The sequence below is a fragment of the Labrus bergylta genome, chromosome 10 (assembly GCF_963930695.1).
Source record: "Labrus bergylta chromosome 10, fLabBer1.1, whole genome shotgun sequence".
NCBI classification, from domain to species: Eukaryota; Metazoa; Chordata; class Actinopteri; order Labriformes; family Labridae; genus Labrus; species Labrus bergylta.
In genome coordinates, this window is record NC_089204.1 from 9927794 (window position 1) to 9947198 (window position 19405).

Genomic DNA, 19405 nt, shown 5'->3' on the forward strand with positions numbered 1-19405 from the left:
ATGGACTTGAACTTGCACCACAGTAAAATGTGTAACATGCATGTATTCAATTACTCACAACATTTGTTAAATTTGTTAAATTTGTTAACACCCCCCCCCACACACACACACACACACACACACACACACACACACACACACACACACACACACACACACACACACACACATACACACACACGCTCTCATTGTGTCATACACCACAAGACCACCAGGGGTCGCCAGATACTTCCACATTATCAGAAGATCCACTTGTTGACACAATTGAGAACGGTGCAGGAGCTCTTCCAGTTCAGATGGATGTCAGTGTGCTTCTCGACTGCAACCAAATAAGACTCCGCTGATTTATAGTGGAAGGATGCAACAGTGAGTCGGTCCTTTACAGCATCAAGATAATCATTTTCAACACCTTTCCTAGCAGCTCTGTGAGTAAGTAATGCATAATTCTATTTCTTCCTAAGTAGACAATGAATTTTGGTTAAACTGAAGGCTGCATTCCTCAAAAACCTGGATTGGGACTTGGGCTTATGGCCAATATGATAAACTTGCCAGGATGGTGTATATGTGTATGCATAGCTAGTTTTGTTGATGAAATGATTAAGAGATGATTTGATCAAAAGTAAAAAAAATAAATAAAAAAAAAAAGGCAGTCAGATGATGTAGATTGATAGATTTTGTTTATTTGAGAAGCTTAGCAACACTAATACATTAACCTGAGTATTGTTACAGTTATGGCAGATGATAACAACAGAAATAAAAACCCATTTGCCCATTTTATAAAGCCATATGTCCTTATTTTATAATACGATATGTGGTAATCTTGAGTCTAATCTAAAGTGATTTTTTTTCTGTAAGCTAAATGTCCCAATTATTTAACCAACAGATGGTGCAGGTGAGTTTTTCAGCTACAATGAGTTGCCTCATCACTTTGACAGCAGTGTCTTAGCTATATGATCTATAGCTTAATGCTTTTTTTGTCAATGAGCACTGAGTTTGTAGTAGCATAGGCTGATCAAAGAAAACACTGTAAGAAGTAGAAGCTGCCAACGTGTTCATCCTGAGCCATTATTAATTGATGAGTAGGCCTATTGGTCATTTTTATCCATAACATATGTTTGCACTGAAGACTGGAGGTATAAAAGAAGATAAGGACGCCTTCACTGCTGTGAGTTTGACCTGAGGGCTTTTCCTATGGTGGCCAGCCAATGCCTGGCCATGGGCAACGGTTCAATAAAAGCCCCAAAGGCTGAGGAGAACAGCTGCCTGGCCTCCATCCACCTGGACCCTACTGGCCTGGAGACAGAACTCAGGTTAGAAGCTCATGACACCATGGTGGAAAACGTATTGTTAATTGAGTAGCCTACCTATACCTAACTGTGAGTCCTACACTAGAGCACAGATTGGGCCCAAAAAATCAAGCCTGACTGACCCTCTTAGTAACTGTATTTATGGACCAGAGCCCTACTAAACTACATCTTTTTCGCTTTAATAATTTAAGTTTTAAGCTGTTTGAATGATAGAAATCTGTTCAGATATGCACAAAAGCATGTAATAGGTTATAGTCTTTTTTAAAGCAGTGTATTTAGTATTAGGATCCCTAAAAACACAGATTAAAACACTTTGATACTGACAATTTTATAAATTTTCTGCTGGTTCCCCCGAGCAGCTGTTTGTCATTTCTAAGCGGTGATCTATCTGTGTGAGTGTATCTCTATTCTGTACACTTAGCTGTGGACGTGGGCCGAGTTGGGTTAGGAATGGGCAGAGAATGTGAACTCTCTGAAACAGTTGGGAGATTACAAGGTGGTGAACCGCCACCTTACCGTGTTGGAGGTTTGTGAGTGAACATGGGAACTGTGTTGTAGGGAATGATGTTTTTTTTTTTATTAAGGACTACATCCAATATATTTTCAATCTGAGAAAGAAGAGTTTTATTATTTCAAAGAGTTGATATAAACTCAGGTCAACATCTGGATATTTGTCTTTTCATATTAGATTAAACACATTCTTTTACTCAGGATGAGGATTACTCACCTGGAGGCAGAGCTGGCACATCGGAACCAAGAATTCAGAGCCCAAGAGATTCAGTTATGGAATCTCCAGAGGGAACTGGAGGCCAAGATCTCCCAGATTGACAAGCTCCAGGATGCTATTGGCTACAACAGCCTGTGCTGCTCCTCGCCAGCCTTGTGTCGCCACAGCCACCGACGTTTCAGTGTCATCAACCAGGGGTCAAACCGCTTCCACAAGGTAGCTGTGGAGGTCCACCGCAGGCTCAAAGCAAAAGAGGGCGTCTCTGCTGAACCCACCTCAGAAAACTTCTGTGGCGGGGGCAGGGCGACAAGCATCTCCATCGCCAAGACCATCCGTAAAGATTCAGGGTAAGTTAAGAGAAAACCGGTCAGAAATGTATGCTTTGAATGAGAAACACAGACTCTGTAGACTTGAAAGTGACTAAAGCTAAACATGTTCATTCCAGGCCATTGATTGATTTCGCACAAAAATATATCAACCTCTGGGATCTAATGTCCACACGTTCTTAATTTGGTCTAACAATCCGTTTTCTGAGGTTGAGAATATCATAAAATTATGATATACAGTAGGAAATGTCAGACAGAGTAAGAGTGGAGTGACATTGCAAAATGTGCCAGAAGCTCTTTCAGTTTTAAGAATTGACAAGACACCCCTGCCTGGAAGTGCCAGACGTCTCCTCTCCTCTCATCTTTGCTGCTTGACTGAGCTCACTGCTGTAGCCTTACTTGCTGGTGATAATATGATCCCAGCAGTAAACAAATCAGTCTGCTGGGAATTAAAAAAATACAAAGAAATACATCCGTTTTAATAGGGGGATATATTTAACCTTAATTAAATACACCAAGTTCTTCAATTGTGTCAAATATATGACAACTGTTGCATTGTTTAAACAGTTGGATTAACCATGTTCTACCCATAGATATCATTGGCAGGAGGACGGGAGAGCACTGCGGAGCCTTTGTAATATCACCGACATCTAAAAGGCTCTATTAGCATGGCAGCATAACAGAAATGGAGGGAAACAAAAGGCCTCAGAATCAAAATGCAGGGGGTGGGTCATTATGGGCTTCAATTACACAACCTCTGCTGCCTCCCTTGCCCACTACTCTAAGATCCATTCAGCTCGCTACTTCACTGAATGCTAGAGAAAATTATCCGTGTGATGTGCTAATCAGTGATTCACAAAAAACAGTCTCAAGGGAATCTGCAAATAAAATGAAACTGCACAATTAATGCAGTGGTCTAACCTAGGATCCAGATATGCAAAGCTTTATCAGTCTAGTGGCAATGTCTGATTAAAACTGTTGAGAACCAACGCTGATATAGTAACAGATATGTTTTTGAAAAATGAAGCTAATTCCAGTATCAAATTCAGAGTATGATAAATGACTAGGAGAGGTCTGCAGTAACAACAACTAATGCTCTTTAATCTGAACACAGAGAAAATATGATTCTTCTTTTTATTTCAAACAGGCATTTAACCTTAATAATAAGAAAGTCATTTTTTTAGTCCAATTTAGGTGCATATTAGGGCCCAACCGATATGAGATTTTTGGGGCAAATATACAGATATCGATATTTGGGGGAGAAAAAAATCTGATACCGATAAATTGACCGATATCTATCTATGACATGTTCAATCTGTAGAGCTAAATAGATTTAGATAGACACATTTATTGCGTTGATCCCTTAAATGGAGTTATCAAACGCTTGTGAAAAAGATTTATAATGAAGACGAGATGGTCACTCAACTAGAAAGTAACTGCCCATGTACGTAAATCACACTTGACACTCTGAAATGTGATGATGCTTGTTGTTATCTGTATAGCACACTCTGTTGGTGACAGCCAGAACGAGAACTGCTAGTGTAATACAATGATACTCAAATAAAATGACATTTGAACAGTGAATAAATCTGGTAATATCTGCACATATCTAAGATAAAATAGTCATTGGATAAGTTAATATTGGCCGATTAATCGGTCGGGCTCTAGAGCATAAACAGGCTAATTGACTTTATTTGACTTTGTCACTCTTTGTTTCTGTTTCCTCTCTCCATCTCAGCACCAAGAAACTCATCAACAGTGCAATCATGAAAAATGACTTCCTTAAGAAGCTGGAGGCTCAGCACATGAGGGAGATGGTTGACTGTATGTATGAGAAGGTCTACACTGAGGGCCAGTTGGTCATCCAAGAGGGGGAACCTGGAAACTACCTCTATGTCCTTGCAGGTCAGCTCAGCACAATGTGTAGCGTAATGTCATTTTCATTACATGTTAAAATGCTTGTAAGTAGGCCTATAGCAACTAGATTTTGAAAAAAATCATTTTGGATGGTGGAATGAGCAAATTCAACCCAAATAGCACTTTGCAAAAGTCTTTAGCATGTGATTAGCAGGATCAAATTAAGCTGTATGTTAATGTAGTTTTAAGTTACAGTTGAAGTGTTTGTATATTTTACATTTAGAAGTATCAAAAGGCTTTGATTGAAGCAATTAAAGGTACTGGGTAATTAGTAGCACAAGGTACGCAGTATGGATGCAAGTTACACACCTATAGGAAGGGCCTCTTTGTGACAACTACTGCGAGGGCTACTGTCTGGTAGAAAATCTAAGACAAATAAAAAATACACAATTTGACAGAAAAAACAAAATTGGATTGCCTTCCAGAACCATGGACTCTAATCCACTCAGGTTTTTCAAAAGTCACTATTGGTTTGTTGAGAGCCAAAGGGGGGCCAAGTTTAGACAGATAGATCAGGGAACAGTTGATATTGTACAAAAATAAGAATAATTTTCATTTTTACCACAACATTAAAGTTACTTTAAAGCGTGTCTGTGTTTTCCTCACTGTAGAGGGCTTGCTAGAGGTTATCCAGAATGGGAAGCTTTTGGGGGAGATGCGGCCTGGCACAGCATTCGGAGAACTGGCCATCCTGTACAACTGTAAGAGAACAGCAACAATTAAATGTGAGTAAAAAAAAGCTATTTTTCTTATCCAAGGTAAACTCAGTCATGGTTCTTCACATGTATCACCTCTGGGATTAAATACATGCATACACTCCCTGGAGCTTGTGTGTCAAATGTATTGTGTTTGACAAGCATGTCCATATCATGTGTAACACACCTACCCACTGTATGGTGCATGAGCAGATGATAATTCTCAAAGGGCAACGTTAAATATATATTTGATACTTTTCTAGTCTTCTGACTACTCAAAGCTCATTTTACACCGCAGATCAAATTCCCCTTTTCAAACCATGTTAACCCACTGATGTCAGAGGCTGCTATGTAAAGTGTCCATCAGTCTTAACTAATCTCAGTCATACAGATTCACAATGATGCAGCAGCAGGTGCAACTTGGGGTGTATTGCCTTGCTTAAGGACACTTGGACATGACTGCAGGAGCTGGGGATTCGAAACCCTGTATACCTTCCAGTTAAAAGACCAATCGACTCTGAGCCACAACCGCCCAAATGTGTATAACGTACAGAATATGGTTATTGCTTACAAATCATTTTCCCCACATGCAAAGTGGTAAGAATTTATTATAATGCTGCAGCTGCTTCTGAACAATATAAAGTGTCTCACACATTCAGTAGGCCGAGAAGAAACTAAGCTAAATATAAAGGTTGCTTCCCTTATCATTAAACACATAAAATTGTGTGACTGTACTAAAACTATCAAATCATTATTAAAAAAAAACCTTTTCTTTAAAATGGCTACTGAAAGGGAAAAACTTCATTCAAAATGTTGTTACCTAAAACAATAAAATGCATACTAAAGATAAATGGGTTTCATTTTGAATCCTAACATACTGCTAAGTTCACCTACATGCCCAAGTTGTCCATGGCATGAGTTTGGTATAAATACTCTTATTTAAGTATTTTTATTACAGCACACCTTTTAAAAAAAAAAAGTTTAATTATATCTCTGATAAAAACATACAAGCTAGTCCAGTCCAGCAATTTCATACGGTGGTGATGTTATGTATGCAGAAGAACCAAAATGTATTTTTTTTAACAGAATGGAGATTTTTTTTTAAACCTAATCCAATTATTTTTTCTTACAATTTCATGTGATTTATGAGGAAGGGAAACACATGTATCTCCTCACCATGACATAACCCAGTGCATTAAGAAGGACCCCTCACTCTTCTCCTTAGTGATAAAACAATGTGGCTAATGAGTTGTTAATTGTTCCGCTCTCATCCAGCTGTGTCCCAGTCTCACATCTGGGCTCTGGACCGTCAGACTTTTCAGACCATCATGATGAGGACCACACAGGCCCGACATGAAGAGTACTTCAGCTTTTTGCGCAGGTAAACGCTCACACAGAAGTCTCTATGTGCCTTCTCTGAACTACAAACAAACCAATGTCCACTGAGGTTACCATTATATTCCTGATTCAAAAAAAGGGATTTAGTCAATGCAGTACATAAGCTGTTGTTTAAAGGCATCAATATAAATATTTTCATTGATGGGCTGGATTTAGACTATGTTAATGTTGACAATCATTGAGCCATCATGTGGTTACATCTTGTGATATGGAAGTTAACATTTAGTTATTTAGATCTTTATTATTGTTCATAGGATTTCCCTTTTCAACAACCAAAACATTTAGGGTCAGGATATAAAGTGACAAATAAGAACTAAAACTAAAATGCCACTAGATACTGAATGCTCAGTGAGAAGGGCAGAAAGGTACTCTTGTATGCTTGGTGGGCTAGTGCTAAATGGTATAAGTGCAGGTTTCACTGAGGTTTGAGTTTCTATATCTTGTTCCTACAGCTAAAATCTTAATGACGAGCATGCAGACCAGGAAAATGTCTAGGTTGATAAACTGTCAGGAAAAATTGGTTGTTGTGCATTATCTCAACAAACTGCCTTAAAGTCTGAAAACTGTGGATTTGTTTCACTTGAAGGAATCTTTTCAAGCCATTACTTGTTTTACACATAGCCTTAAATTAACCCATATTTGAGTTAAACAAAGACAAGTTGTTCTGATTTTAATAATAGGCCTAAGTGTATTCTGTAGATCATTTTTCTTACAGAATTGAGAATCTATTGAGTAAATAAAGAATCTATTGAGTAAATAAAGAGAACTATGCATTAAGTTTTAACAATAGTTATATATATAATTATTCGTTGTTATTAGATAAGACATCTCAGGAAAATATGGTCTTTAATGTAGTAGCTGAATTGAGCCAGAACGAGTTTGAGTTTCTTCTTTTGCTCTTCGTGTAACCAATCCCGACAGCTTCAATGAGTGTGTGTTTTTCTTCTTGTGAAGTGTATCTCTGCTGAGAGGACTGCCTGAAGAGAAACTGGCCAGGATTGTTGATTGTCTAGAAGTGGTAAGAAAGTGTCTCTTACCAGTTATTTTTCCTGCTCTGACTTAATTTCAATTCAGATTACGAAAGAGGAAAATATATTGACTGACCTGTTGTGTTTGCAGGACTGTTTTGAAAAAGGGGAGTATATTATTCGAGAAGGTGAAGAAGGGAACACGTTTTTTATCATCGCCAATGGAGAGGTGAGATATCCAAACAATCTTTACAAACATGCTATATCAGAGGTTTGACATTTCTAAATAGTCTAACATTCCTGAGTATTAAGGCTTTGGAGCAGATTTGTGTTAACTATGTGATAACCAAACCAAGAATGGGTAGGAAGGTTTGCTCAGCCCAATTAAGGTGAAAAATGACCCGATCAATCATTAAATCTTATCAAATATGTTTTCAATTTATCATAAAAAGGTCAAATCATTGTTTTCTGGTAGTCTTGGCGTTGTCCATGAAGTACCTGGACCAAACAGGAGACATTATTTCAAAAGTTAGATTCACATAATGTGTTTTACTTTTGGTTTCTGTATAGTTTTATCATCAGGTAAATGTTCTACACGCTACATCAGCATAACCTACACATATTAAAATTATTTGAAACAGGTGACTGACTGAAAAGCAATTTGTTGCAACCAACTGTTTATAGACCTCACGTCCGCAATGTAGATACTACAGTTAATTTGTGAATCAATCTGCTACCCCACAGTCTGTGACTTTGATCTGTTGAAACTTAAATGGGATACAGCAAAAATTCAGCCTTGTGCATTTTCAATCATAGCTCAGTATTTTTTTTTAGGGGTGATTTACAGACTACACTTGTATACTGAAGAATTTGCAGTTTGAGGTTTCACATGAGGCAGAGCAGCATAAATGTATTTATTGTTTGAATTCACCAGACATCCTGAAGGGCTCTATCCTGACAGGATCTCTCCTGATGTAACCTCAACATTTTCTGTGCTACACATCATTAGGTTATGGCTTACTTATTAGTTAAAGAAAGGTTGTAAGTGTTCACCTATTATTGCTTTCTGTCTGTAGGTCATTGTCACTCAGAGCACAGAGGGGTTTGCTGAACCACAGGAAATCAAGACTTTGGGAGTTGGAGACTATTTTGGAGAGAAAGCTCTGATCAGGTACAAACCACAACTCCATTCATGACTAAGGATACAGCATAGGAATTTTAAATCCAAGATATAACATTGATATGTACAGGCCACATATTATAATCCTTTCAAAAAGTTTAAATGAGTCTCAGAGCTCCCCAAAACAATTATTTTCAGTTTCTTAAATCCACTCTGATCATGTATTTGATCATGCCTATAAACCCCTCTTCTCCAGCCCTGCTCAGAACAGGCTGTTTCTGTAGCTTTAAATGCAATGAGCTGTGTCTGACCACACCCCTCTCTGGAAGGGTTTGGGTGGCTCAGCACCACAAATGTCCAAATGTTTAAGGTGAGAAGGCAAACACAGAGGGTGAGAACAAACACCTAACTATGGGAGTGTCACCAACCTGGGGAGGGGTTACTTCCCTTTGTGACATCACAAAGGGAAGTAACCCCTCCCACTTCAAATAGCCTGTTTGAGCACACATTTTTTGACTAGTGGAGCAGGGAAAAGATGTTGAGGATGTCATTTTCTCATAATTAGGGGGTTTGTAGATTGACAAGGGACACATATTAGTGCTTGAAAACATGGTGGAGTGTATTTTGCATGATATCTTACCTTTAACTATTTTATTTGTTCTTGAACATACATTTACAAAGATGAATGAATAACAGTTAATGTGGTGCACTGGCTTGTCCAGTGTGCTTTGACTTGAAGACACAACCATACACTGTATACATAATGTATGTTGCAATCCTTGACCACTCATAAGTTTGTCAAATACCCTTTTGAAGCCTTGAGTTTGGCTTACATTAAATGATTATCTTGCAATTGAGCTAGATAACCAACATGTTTCCATAGAATTAGATTCCTTGACTTGACTATATTTTGTGACTGAATAAAGAGACAACAGAACATTTGTAACAGCTGGATCTCTGTTGTGGGATTTTACTAAATGTACTCCAGGACATTCAGAACATACTGTGCCTTCAACCCACAGCCAGCAGCAGTACATATAACACAGCTATGTGACATGAACACACTCACCATCAGTATGTTCGATTCCGCTTGATGCTGTGGGATGTTCAATCACTTGTGTTCTGACAAAGACATGCCTCATCACACTGCATAAATGAGTGTGTGTACATATTTTGTACAGTTTTGGGCTGTGTGTGGTTGACTGAACTGTACATGTTTGTTTGCAGTGAGGATGTGCGTTCTGCAAACATCATCTGCAGTGAGAACGACACACACTGCCTGGTGGTGGACAGAGAGTGAGTAGCTGGAAGTTGTTTAAATGGCATGTTGTAACCACAGTTTGACCACTGTAACAGACACTTTAGTTAAGTGTTATACGGTTAACTTACAATTGATGATAATGGATGATTTATTTTGAAAACATTTGAAATATTTTTTGCTTTCTGTTGTGATTGCAAATTATTCCTTCATTTCTGTGACAAATGATTCCAATGGCGTAAATAAAGGAGGCTTTAATCTGCTAGTGAAGTTGTTCTTACTCCCATCAGTAATTTCAACCAAATGGTGGGAACTTATGAGGAGCTTCAGGCTTATCTCAAAGAATATGTGGAAGAGCTCTCCAGGTGTGATGAGAGGAGAAATGCTCTGTGAGTGCTGCTTTGTTCACTTGAAGTTATCTTTTGCAGATTATCCCTGCTAGGATTGATAGTGAGAATTGCTTAGTAACTGTTGTCCTGTGTTGTTCCTTGCGTAGGCCTTACTCACCTCAGATTGACTCTGCAGAGGCTCAGGAGCTGAGGAGGCTGAGGGAGAGGATCAGCCTGCTGCCCCCACAACAGCCTTTCCAGGAGCTTGAGATCATAGCTACATTGGGCATGGGAGGATTTGGACGAGTGGAGCTGGTGAGCTGCAGAAACAACAATATCACTACTATTACATTTTATCAGTCAGCCCTTTTTATATGGAGTTAGATCAGTCTCAATATTCACGAATGCACACAGAAGGATTCACAAATGTATTTCAATGCACACACAAATATATTTAATTCTTTATGAATGTAAAACAAATCCACAAATAAAAAAATAAGATTCACAAATGTATTTCTGATTCAGACACAAATTTTTATAGTTTTGTATATATGTAATAGAAATCAATGCCCACATTCCCGACCTACTCAAAACGGCTTTGTGACCCATTATTGGGTCGATCAGTTGAGAACCACTGCCCTACAGTACCATGTAGAACTTTACCTTGCTGTGATGAACCACATTATATCACAGCACATTAAATCAGAATGTTTCTTTTAGTATCATATTGTGTTGTATCGATCTGGACAGCTGAACTTATTGTCATACCAAATCCTAACGTAAAAATGTATCTTTGGGTAAGATCTATTTCAGTGTGATGTCAACAATAATTCTGGAACAGACATACAAGCAATATTGAGGTTACCAAGAGCTAATAGTAATTCTCAAAATGTGTCATGTGTTTGTTTAAAAAAAAAAAAACATTAATACTCATTAAGCTTAACTTGGTGCAGTATTTGAGTCCCACACAAAGTCCCTACAGGGGCCACAAAGTTTGTCAAATCTTAATGAAGCATATCATATCGTGTCTCGTCGTGTTGTGTAGGATTGTATCATATCGTCTTTGTGTCATATTGTAGCATCAGATCACATAGTATCGTATCATATCATACTGTATGTTATTGTATTATATCATATCATGTATCTAACATATTGTATCATATAACTCAGTGTATATACCATGTAGTAAAGAATCTAACCTTACCATAACGAATCACATTTATAGCACATATCAAATTTGTTTCTTATATCGTATTGTATTGTATCTACTTGGACTGCTGATGTTTTTCTTCGGCCAAACTAGTATTCATATTTATTTTATTAAGATTTGTGTAAGATCTATTTGCAGTGTTATTTAAACATTGTTTCTGGTACGGAGGGACAAGTAGTAATGAGGTTACCAGGAGACATTTTTAACTCGACTTGATGGGTTATCAATCAAAGTAAAAAAGATTGTTGAAAGCATTGCAACTTGATTTAGTGGATAACAGGCTGAAGTTGTCTTCCAACAATTAGTAGACTAGTATCAGTATTTAATGGCCAATGTTTAGTTGGTGTTATATAGTAATATTTAGTATGATATATATTTCTAGTATCTCTCAGTGACGTTGCTCAGTAAGCTCTTGTTTTCTGTTTCTAAGGTGAAGCTGAAGGAGGAGGATATCGCATTTGCACTGAAGTGCATTAAGAAGAAGCACATTGTGGACACCAGACAGCAGGAGCATATCTATTCTGAGAAAAACATTCTTCAGCTAACAAACTCAGTATTCATCATCAGGTGTGGGACACGCAAAACACACATTCAGGTTTCTTCAATCCACAAACAGCAATTATATGTATTTATGAGGAACCATATTGTGACTCTGCAATGTTATGTTCCGGTATTTAGTGTTTTTTCATAACCCTCTCTGGTGGGTGCATGTAGATGTTGAACAAAAGAGGTTAAAGAATGGGTAACTTAGCCAAAGGATCAATCCACAAAACCTCTTGTACTCTCACCAAGCAGATAAAACTGGGACTGGTCAGTGTGTTGGTTTCTCAGAGGAGTTGCTAAGGAACCTGCTGTGAGAATGCTGCTGACCACTGCACAGAGATTTATCTGGACTGTGACTCTAAGGAACAAAGCCTTGTTCAAGCAGTCTGTTGACTGTCAGTCCGAGAGAAAAGTTCAGCTCAAATGTGAAGTGCACTCCTGTAAATTCCAACTATACAACAGTTCTCCACTCACTTGATTTCTTTCCTATCAGTTCAGAGCTATTATATGCTCTGGTTTGTTTTTTCTATTGGTCTAAGTGTTAAAAAATCATATACATTCTGGTCTGTATTGGCTGTAAAGTTTAGGGTGAGATATATAGCCTGTATCTAAAGTCTTTAATGCAAAAGGCTGAAGCATTGGTAACATTAATTTGTAGCATTTCATCTCTATAGGCAAACTGTGATTTAGTGCAGAACAGTCTCAAACAAAGAGGCCCTTGTATTTGTGTTTCAGATTATTCCGAACATTTCGGGATGACAAATACGTCTACATGCTGCTGGAGGCGTGTCTTGGGGGAGAGCTGTGGACTGTGCTGCGGGACATGTGAGTGTAGGTCCTTTAGATACATTCATGAAAACTACCAATGAAACTATGTGGCTTCATATTTAAGGAGTGATTTAAGTACTCGCTTTAAAAGAAAACGTCTCACTGGCATCTGAGGTTGAAAGTTTCTAGTCTGTTGCCAACCACTGCAAACAGTGTACTCACACATCCATGAGTAAATAAAAGCTGTTGTCCAACAAAGACTTGATTTCCTCGTGCTCTTCACACGCTCTTTAAAGCTTAATAGAACCTTTGCATTGCTTTGGAAGCTGTTCAATGCTGCAGGGGTTGAATCTGGCAATTTCTTTAAAAGCTGGTTTATATTTCAGGTGTGGGGTCTTTTAAAACTAAACAATAATAGTTATTAGTGATGAACTGTCTGTAAGTGTAGAAGCTTAATCATACATCCATTGATCTGCAGACAAAAATGGTACACTTAACATGTCACACTGGAATGCTACAAAGTGAGTTGTTATCAAACCTTGTATGGGATACTTATTAGTAAACTGTGTGACATCCAAGAGAGGTCTTTCAGTTTGACTAAAGGACAAGACAATGGTATTCAGAGTGAATTACACCTGACTTTAGCTAAAACTCTAGAGGGGTATGCAAAGTAGTTTAGCCAAATTTAAAAACTTTCTGAGTCATGAGTATCAAAAACAAAGAGGAGGACCCACATGCATAACTAAACCAAAGATGTACAAAAATGCAAAAGTCAAAAACAAAAGCTTACTTTTTTAAAATGTCCTAACAAAAGTCCATCAAAATAAAAATCCAATTGAAGAAATAACAGAGTCAAGAGGAGAATCCACAGCACAGAAACACGAGCGGAAGATGAAATTAACTAATAATATTAATAACAATAGCTACGATTTCAAAAAGATAATTTTACTGCCCCTTGCAGAAACCAAAAAAGCAAACAGTTTAGTCCATGCTATGACTTTACTATGCTGAGCATTGTCATGACTGTCAGTGTTTATAACTGCATTTATTTATTCTATTAATAACAGGGATAGTTTGAAATTAAAGGTTTTTCCTTAAAAGAAAATACAATTAATGAACCCTAAGTTGTGATTAGTCTGCTCTTTGTAGATGCACTGAATACATCATGTTAGTGATTGTTGGTCTCTTTGTAACCTGACAGGAGTTGTTTTGATGATGCCACAGCCAGGTTCTGTACCGGTTGTGTCTTAGAGGCTTTCGATTACCTCCACACTATGGGCATCGTCTACAGAGACCTCAAACCTGAAAACCTTCTACTGGATGCTGAGGGCTATGTCAAAATGGTAAGCCACTTTTCTAAATATTAGTTGCACTGATGTACTTCATATGAGTGTTATTTATTCTGTATCTATCTTAATGAAAAATGTTGTTATTCATCTGCTTTTCCTCAGGCAGACTTTGGCTTTGCTAAAAAAATTGGCCGTGGAAAGAAGACCTGGACTTTTTGTGGTACTCCAGAGTATGTGGCCCCAGAGGTCATCCTGAGCAAAGGCCATGACTTTGGAGCTGATTGCTGGTCTTTAGGAATCCTCATATTCGAACTGCTGACTGGCAAGTAAGTAAGAAAAGTGGCTGCTTTTCACAGTCTTGGCTGGTTGGATGGAATTTAAAGGTTATTGGCAGGTGTGATGTGAATGTACAATAGAGTGTCATCAGCGTAGCAGTTTAAACAAATATGACCAAGGGAATACATTGAGGATGAGCAATACGCTGTATAAACACTGCACCTGAGGTAACCCAATGGTTAACAGCATTGAATAAAAAAACAACTTTTTCCTGTGGGTGAGGTACTAGTGAGGACCACCTTATGGTCATTTAGCTCCACAGTCAGATACATAAACTTCCCAGTCTGTGTTAGGTATTTGAACTATTGATTCTGTTGTACAGGCTTACCACTGCTACAGATGATGGATTATCTTGGTTCCTTTTTCAGAGCATATTAATTACTAATTCTGTCTGGACCTTAAGACAATTTCAATCAAAATATTAAAAACTATATCTGGAGAAAATAACCAACCATGCTGTTTAACTGTGTTGTCTGGACTTTTATCTTTGCAATGAATAAGAAATGTAAAGGCCTGTTTGTCCTTCAGTCCACCCTTTACTGGCTCAGACCCCATAAAGATTTACACCATGGTCCTCCATGGCATTGAGAAGGTGGACTTCCCCAAGAGAATAGGCAAGCGTCCAGATGACCTCATCAGGAGACTCTGCAAGTACGGTGAATCAGAAAGTGCAATCAGATCTGAGATAATAAAGCTTGGTGGCTGTTCATTTATACAGATAATGAGTGAATTATTTAGCATTAAGTAGTGTGGAGCAGACCAGGCAGTGTTGTTAACTGATAATTTTATTATAATGTTGTTAAACCAGAGCTAAGTACAACTGTCACAGTGATGTTGTTTGTTTATATTCGTCATACTGTAATCAGACATGTGGCAGCAGCTAATTGTGTTTGGTGGTGGTGCTGCTACTCTATGGCTTATTAAGCAATGTTTTAGACTAATTTAATCTAGTTTGTGCGCTAGTTTCCCCTCTGCTTGTTTTCAAACAGAACACCTCAAGGTTTATCAAGCCTTGAAAAGTAATATAGTATTTTTCCCCTTCAGACTCAACCCAGTAGAGAGGCTGGGAAACAAAAAGAATGGCATCATTGACATCAAAAAACACAAGTAAGTGTACTTTCTATTTTTAATCAGCCCTTTTTCTAAGCTGTTCCTTTTTCCCCTTTAATTTAAGTTTTAAACTATAAAAAACTCCAAAGTACTGATATGACCACTTTAGTTCTAATCCTAACTGTACTTAACATACATTTAGTTTTCTGATCACTCAAAGCACTTTCTATTGATAATGTTATCTGGTGATGTTCTAAATAGAAGTGTATGGGTGTGCTGCTTGTTAAAATGAGCCGGCTAAGATGCAGATTTGGTTAGCAGGCACCATAGACTGTAAATATTAACTTTTCAAAACCCAACAGCCAGAACTATTGGCCTGTCCATTGAGTTGTTTTGTGGTGAATACATATAGAAGGAGAATTTTAAAAAGAAAGATAAATGATACAAAATATACTATACTATACTATATATAATATATATATAATATAAAGTACATGAAATGTGAAAAAAGAGGTGTACATACTGTTCCACAAGTGTGCAAATGTTCACAGGATAAGGAATATGTGAAAATCATGTAATCATGCTATCTGTTTATGTGCAATAGTGGAGAATGAATCTTTGCAGTGTCAAATAAAATATTTTTTTGTGTGTCCTCATATTGTAGATGGTTCCAGGGCTTTAACTGGGAGGGTCTGAGGCGCCACAAGCTGCTGTCTCCACTTAGGAGAGAAGTGCGTATGACCGTTGACCAACTTCAGAGAAGTACAGACAGCATGCTGGAGTGAAAACTTGAAAACTCTCCACAGAGAGAAAAAAACAATGAAACAAAAAAACAAAGAAAGGAACAGTAAATGAAAACAAAAACAAAAGGAAAGGAAAACTAGAAAATATTAGTACTCTTTACTAATAAAGACAGAATAAGCACATTGTTATCCAATGTGACAATTAATAAAATTATTACATTTCCTCATACTGATATTTTAAACATGTGGGAGTTTAAGAAAAATATAGGTGGACTATACTTTCTGTTTGCATATTAGTAGTTATAAATGCCCATTGTGTCTTATTCAGATTCATAGCTATCAGTTAGATCTAGGCTTAAATAACTGAACAGTACCTAAAAACACAAGTCGGTGTGGTTAAGTTTGGCTTGGAGCTTATTTATTATTATCATACCTTCATTTAAGTTAATCAGTTCATTTTGCATTGACAGAACATATAGAGATTTCTGACTTTTCAGACTTTCAGTGTATTTGGTATTTGGTGGCTCTACCAGTTGTTATCATGATGAGGCTGTGCACTGATAAAAGAAAATCCTGCTCTGCCAGTGAGGATGTTGAGAATGACCCCATACAGACAAATGTAATGATTTCATGATGATTTTCTTTGTCCACAGCTGAAGGGGCCGCTGGATCACAGTCATTTTGATATTTTTCCTCCTGAGACAGAGGAGCCTCCTGATGAGCTGTCCGGCTGGGATAAAGACTTCTGAGGACTCTGTCCATGTTGGAAGGACAGAGGACCTGGCAAAACAAACTCCTCTTTGGCTTTTCTCTGTCACTCCAAGTGAAGCACATCCCCATTAATGAGACAGCACAGGTAATGGTGAATGGAGTTGAGCTTTCTAGTCTTCTGACTACTCAAAGCGCTTTTGCACCGTAAGTCATACACATTCACACACTGATGATAGAGGTTGTTATATTAAGTGTCCATCAGTATTGACAAATCCCATTCATACACATTCACATGCATCCAATGAAGCAAGCTTGCAGCTTGAAAGAGCTTCTTTTGGTTAAGTGTCTTGCCCAACTTCACATCGGAAATGCGGATGCAGGAGCTGGGGATCAAACCCCAGACCTTCCAGTTGAGAGAAAAGCAACCCTGCCACTCCCAGGTGACCTGCATTCAGGGAAGTTATTGTCATCCTGCAAAATTTAAATACTCTTTAAGAAACTTTTCTCCTGCAGAGACATATTGCCAAAACCTTACGGTAGCTGGGTTTACTTCTGGGTATGAAAAAGGGCTTCTGTAGGTACAACTGCAAGTCAGTTTCAAATCATTAACACTGAAGTTTCTGTATAACACAAAGTAGGAGGAGCCCTCACTGTACACTCAGCCCAGACTTTTAATATGTGGCTATGTGATGGTGATCATCTTCCAAATCTTCCACAAGCATGTACATTCCTGATATATGCCCTGAAAGTGCTGTGGTGAGACAGAGTCTGTCTTTTTTGTGCTATTTGGTGCACAAGGTTAATTCCCCAATCTTACCTACCAGGGCCAGCAATTGGCCCAAAAGAACTTAAGAACATTTTAGCACATTGCAAGTTTGTCTGGCTCCATTATGCCTGTTTTGATCCATTATTATCATGAAACAGAGGCAGAAGCTATGTGTGGTTGTATATGGTCAATGCAGTGGAAAAGGGCTACATTTGGTAACACAAGACTGTACCAGTTTATAGAAAAACATTTTAATGTTGTGAAATATATTTTCCATTTCTTAATTGTAGTAATTTTTTATCTAGATAAGAGTACTAATGTAGTCCATTTTATTATGTCCACTTGGTAAATGGAAAATGGACTTGAGCTTGTATGGCACCTTTTTTAGTCTTCTGACAACTCTGAGCACTTTTACACAGCTACCCATTCATTTCACACACATTCACACACTGATGGCAGAGGCTGCTATGTGAAGTGTCCATCAGTATTAACTAATCCATTCATACCAATAACACACACAACGACGACGAAGCAGCAGAAGCAACTTGGGGTTACTCAAAGACACATCGGACATGGTTCTACAGGAGCTGGGGATTGAACCCCCAACCTTCAAGTAGAAAGACAACGGACTCTACCACTGAGCCACAGCTGCCTCTGATGCACTGTAATATGATCCAGTCTCGTTCTGTCTACTCACAAGCTTTATCTAATAAAAATACTTTGGAATCAAACCTGTCAACTGACAAATTTACAAACCTGTTGATCCATGCTGATTATGATAAACCTATTTGGTATATCATTTGTTGTGGTTGCTGTGAAAATGTTATAATTACATTCATTATGCAGAATATTAGTGATGTTGACATTGTTTAACCCAAACTTCAATATTGTTTCTCCATACTGAACTTCATAGGTTCCCAGTCAATAAAGTATTAAAAAAACTTAATGGTTACTCACTCCTTTCAATAGTTTTGTTTTTCTTCAATGAAGCCTTCATGCTCAAGCATTAGCATGAACTTTAAAGTATATTGTTGATTCATGGAAAAAATGTTTTTACTATGAATTTCTTGAACAGGTTGAACCTTTAAATGTCTATCTCATCCTATTGCACAAAGCTCTGTCTGTTAAAGTGTAATGTTCCAACATCATGATAACTTTTTTTAAGGAGGCATTCTGGTCTAAACTGCGGCACAATAAAGCACGTCATGGCTTCAATTTGTAAATCAGTCATAATTTTCCAAAACACCGGAGTTTTAGTTTGAAGTTTTAATGATGTATCATAATGTGCTTACAAGATTTACAAAGTATAATTCTTTGAAGAAAAACATTTCATACTGTCACATAAAATGTGTCATTTAGAGATACTTCCGGGGCAAAAAATATTCAGGGCTACAGAGACGACCAACACAGTAAACTGAGCCAGAGCTCAAAATGGGCCAGTACTCATTGTTACTCAATACTGTTTATTTGACAATTTAGCCCTTTTAACCCATCTGTAATTAATTCAAAAATCGTTCTTGGTATCTATGTCTCACAAATCTAGAAAAGTTGCTGTTTCTCTACGTAAACCTGGAAGTAAGGAATTGTAGACTATGTTTTAAAGTGCTGTTGCCTCACAGCAAGAAGGTTTCTGGTTCAAATCCCCATCAGACAGGGCCTCTGTGTGGAGTTTGCATGTTCTCCCCATGCATGTGTGGGTTCTCTCTGGGTTCTCCGACTTCCTCCCACAGTCCAAAGACATGCTCGTTAGGTTTATTTTTGACACTACATTGCCTGCAAGTGTGAATGTGAGTGTGGCTGGTTGTCTGTCTCTATTTGTCAGCCCTGTGATTGAATGACGATCAACGACAGCTGACAGCCACCCGCGAACCGCGACCCCGAATAGGAAAATTAGTATAGATAAAGCATGACTTGCTTCAGGATGATGGATGCATGTTTTTAAGT

The 19405-nt window shown here is 38.0% G+C and overlaps 1 protein-coding gene across 5 annotated transcripts; it reads left to right on the forward strand.

Annotated features, from left to right (window-relative positions):
• Positions 1 to 284: 284 nt before the first annotated feature.
• LOC109976085 (cGMP-dependent protein kinase 2) lies at positions 285 to 18400 on the forward strand. 5 transcript variants are annotated; one of them, XM_065959813.1, is made up of 20 exons: positions 285 to 425; positions 1127 to 1310; positions 2019 to 2381; positions 4099 to 4265; positions 4889 to 5002; positions 6248 to 6353; positions 7325 to 7388; positions 7490 to 7567; positions 8415 to 8509; positions 9686 to 9754; positions 10007 to 10105; positions 10213 to 10360; positions 11686 to 11822; positions 12534 to 12623; positions 13768 to 13909; positions 14018 to 14181; positions 14720 to 14842; positions 15236 to 15298; positions 15906 to 15972; positions 16638 to 18400. In XM_065959813.1, exons 2-20 carry the CDS (start codon positions 1192 to 1194, stop codon positions 16731 to 16733), a joined length of 2304 nt encoding a protein of 767 aa, XP_065815885.1. In that variant the 5' UTR covers positions 285 to 425; positions 1127 to 1191; the 3' UTR covers positions 16734 to 18400. The 5 variants fall into 5 exon arrangements, 4 of the variants coding, with proteins under 4 accessions (XP_065815885.1, XP_020481952.1, XP_065815886.1 ...); XR_010667079.1 differs by having other exon boundaries at positions 292 to 429; positions 14720 to 14847; positions 16638 to 16708; XM_020626296.2 differs by having other exon boundaries at positions 292 to 429.
• The last annotated feature ends 1005 nt before the right edge of the window (positions 18401 to 19405 follow it).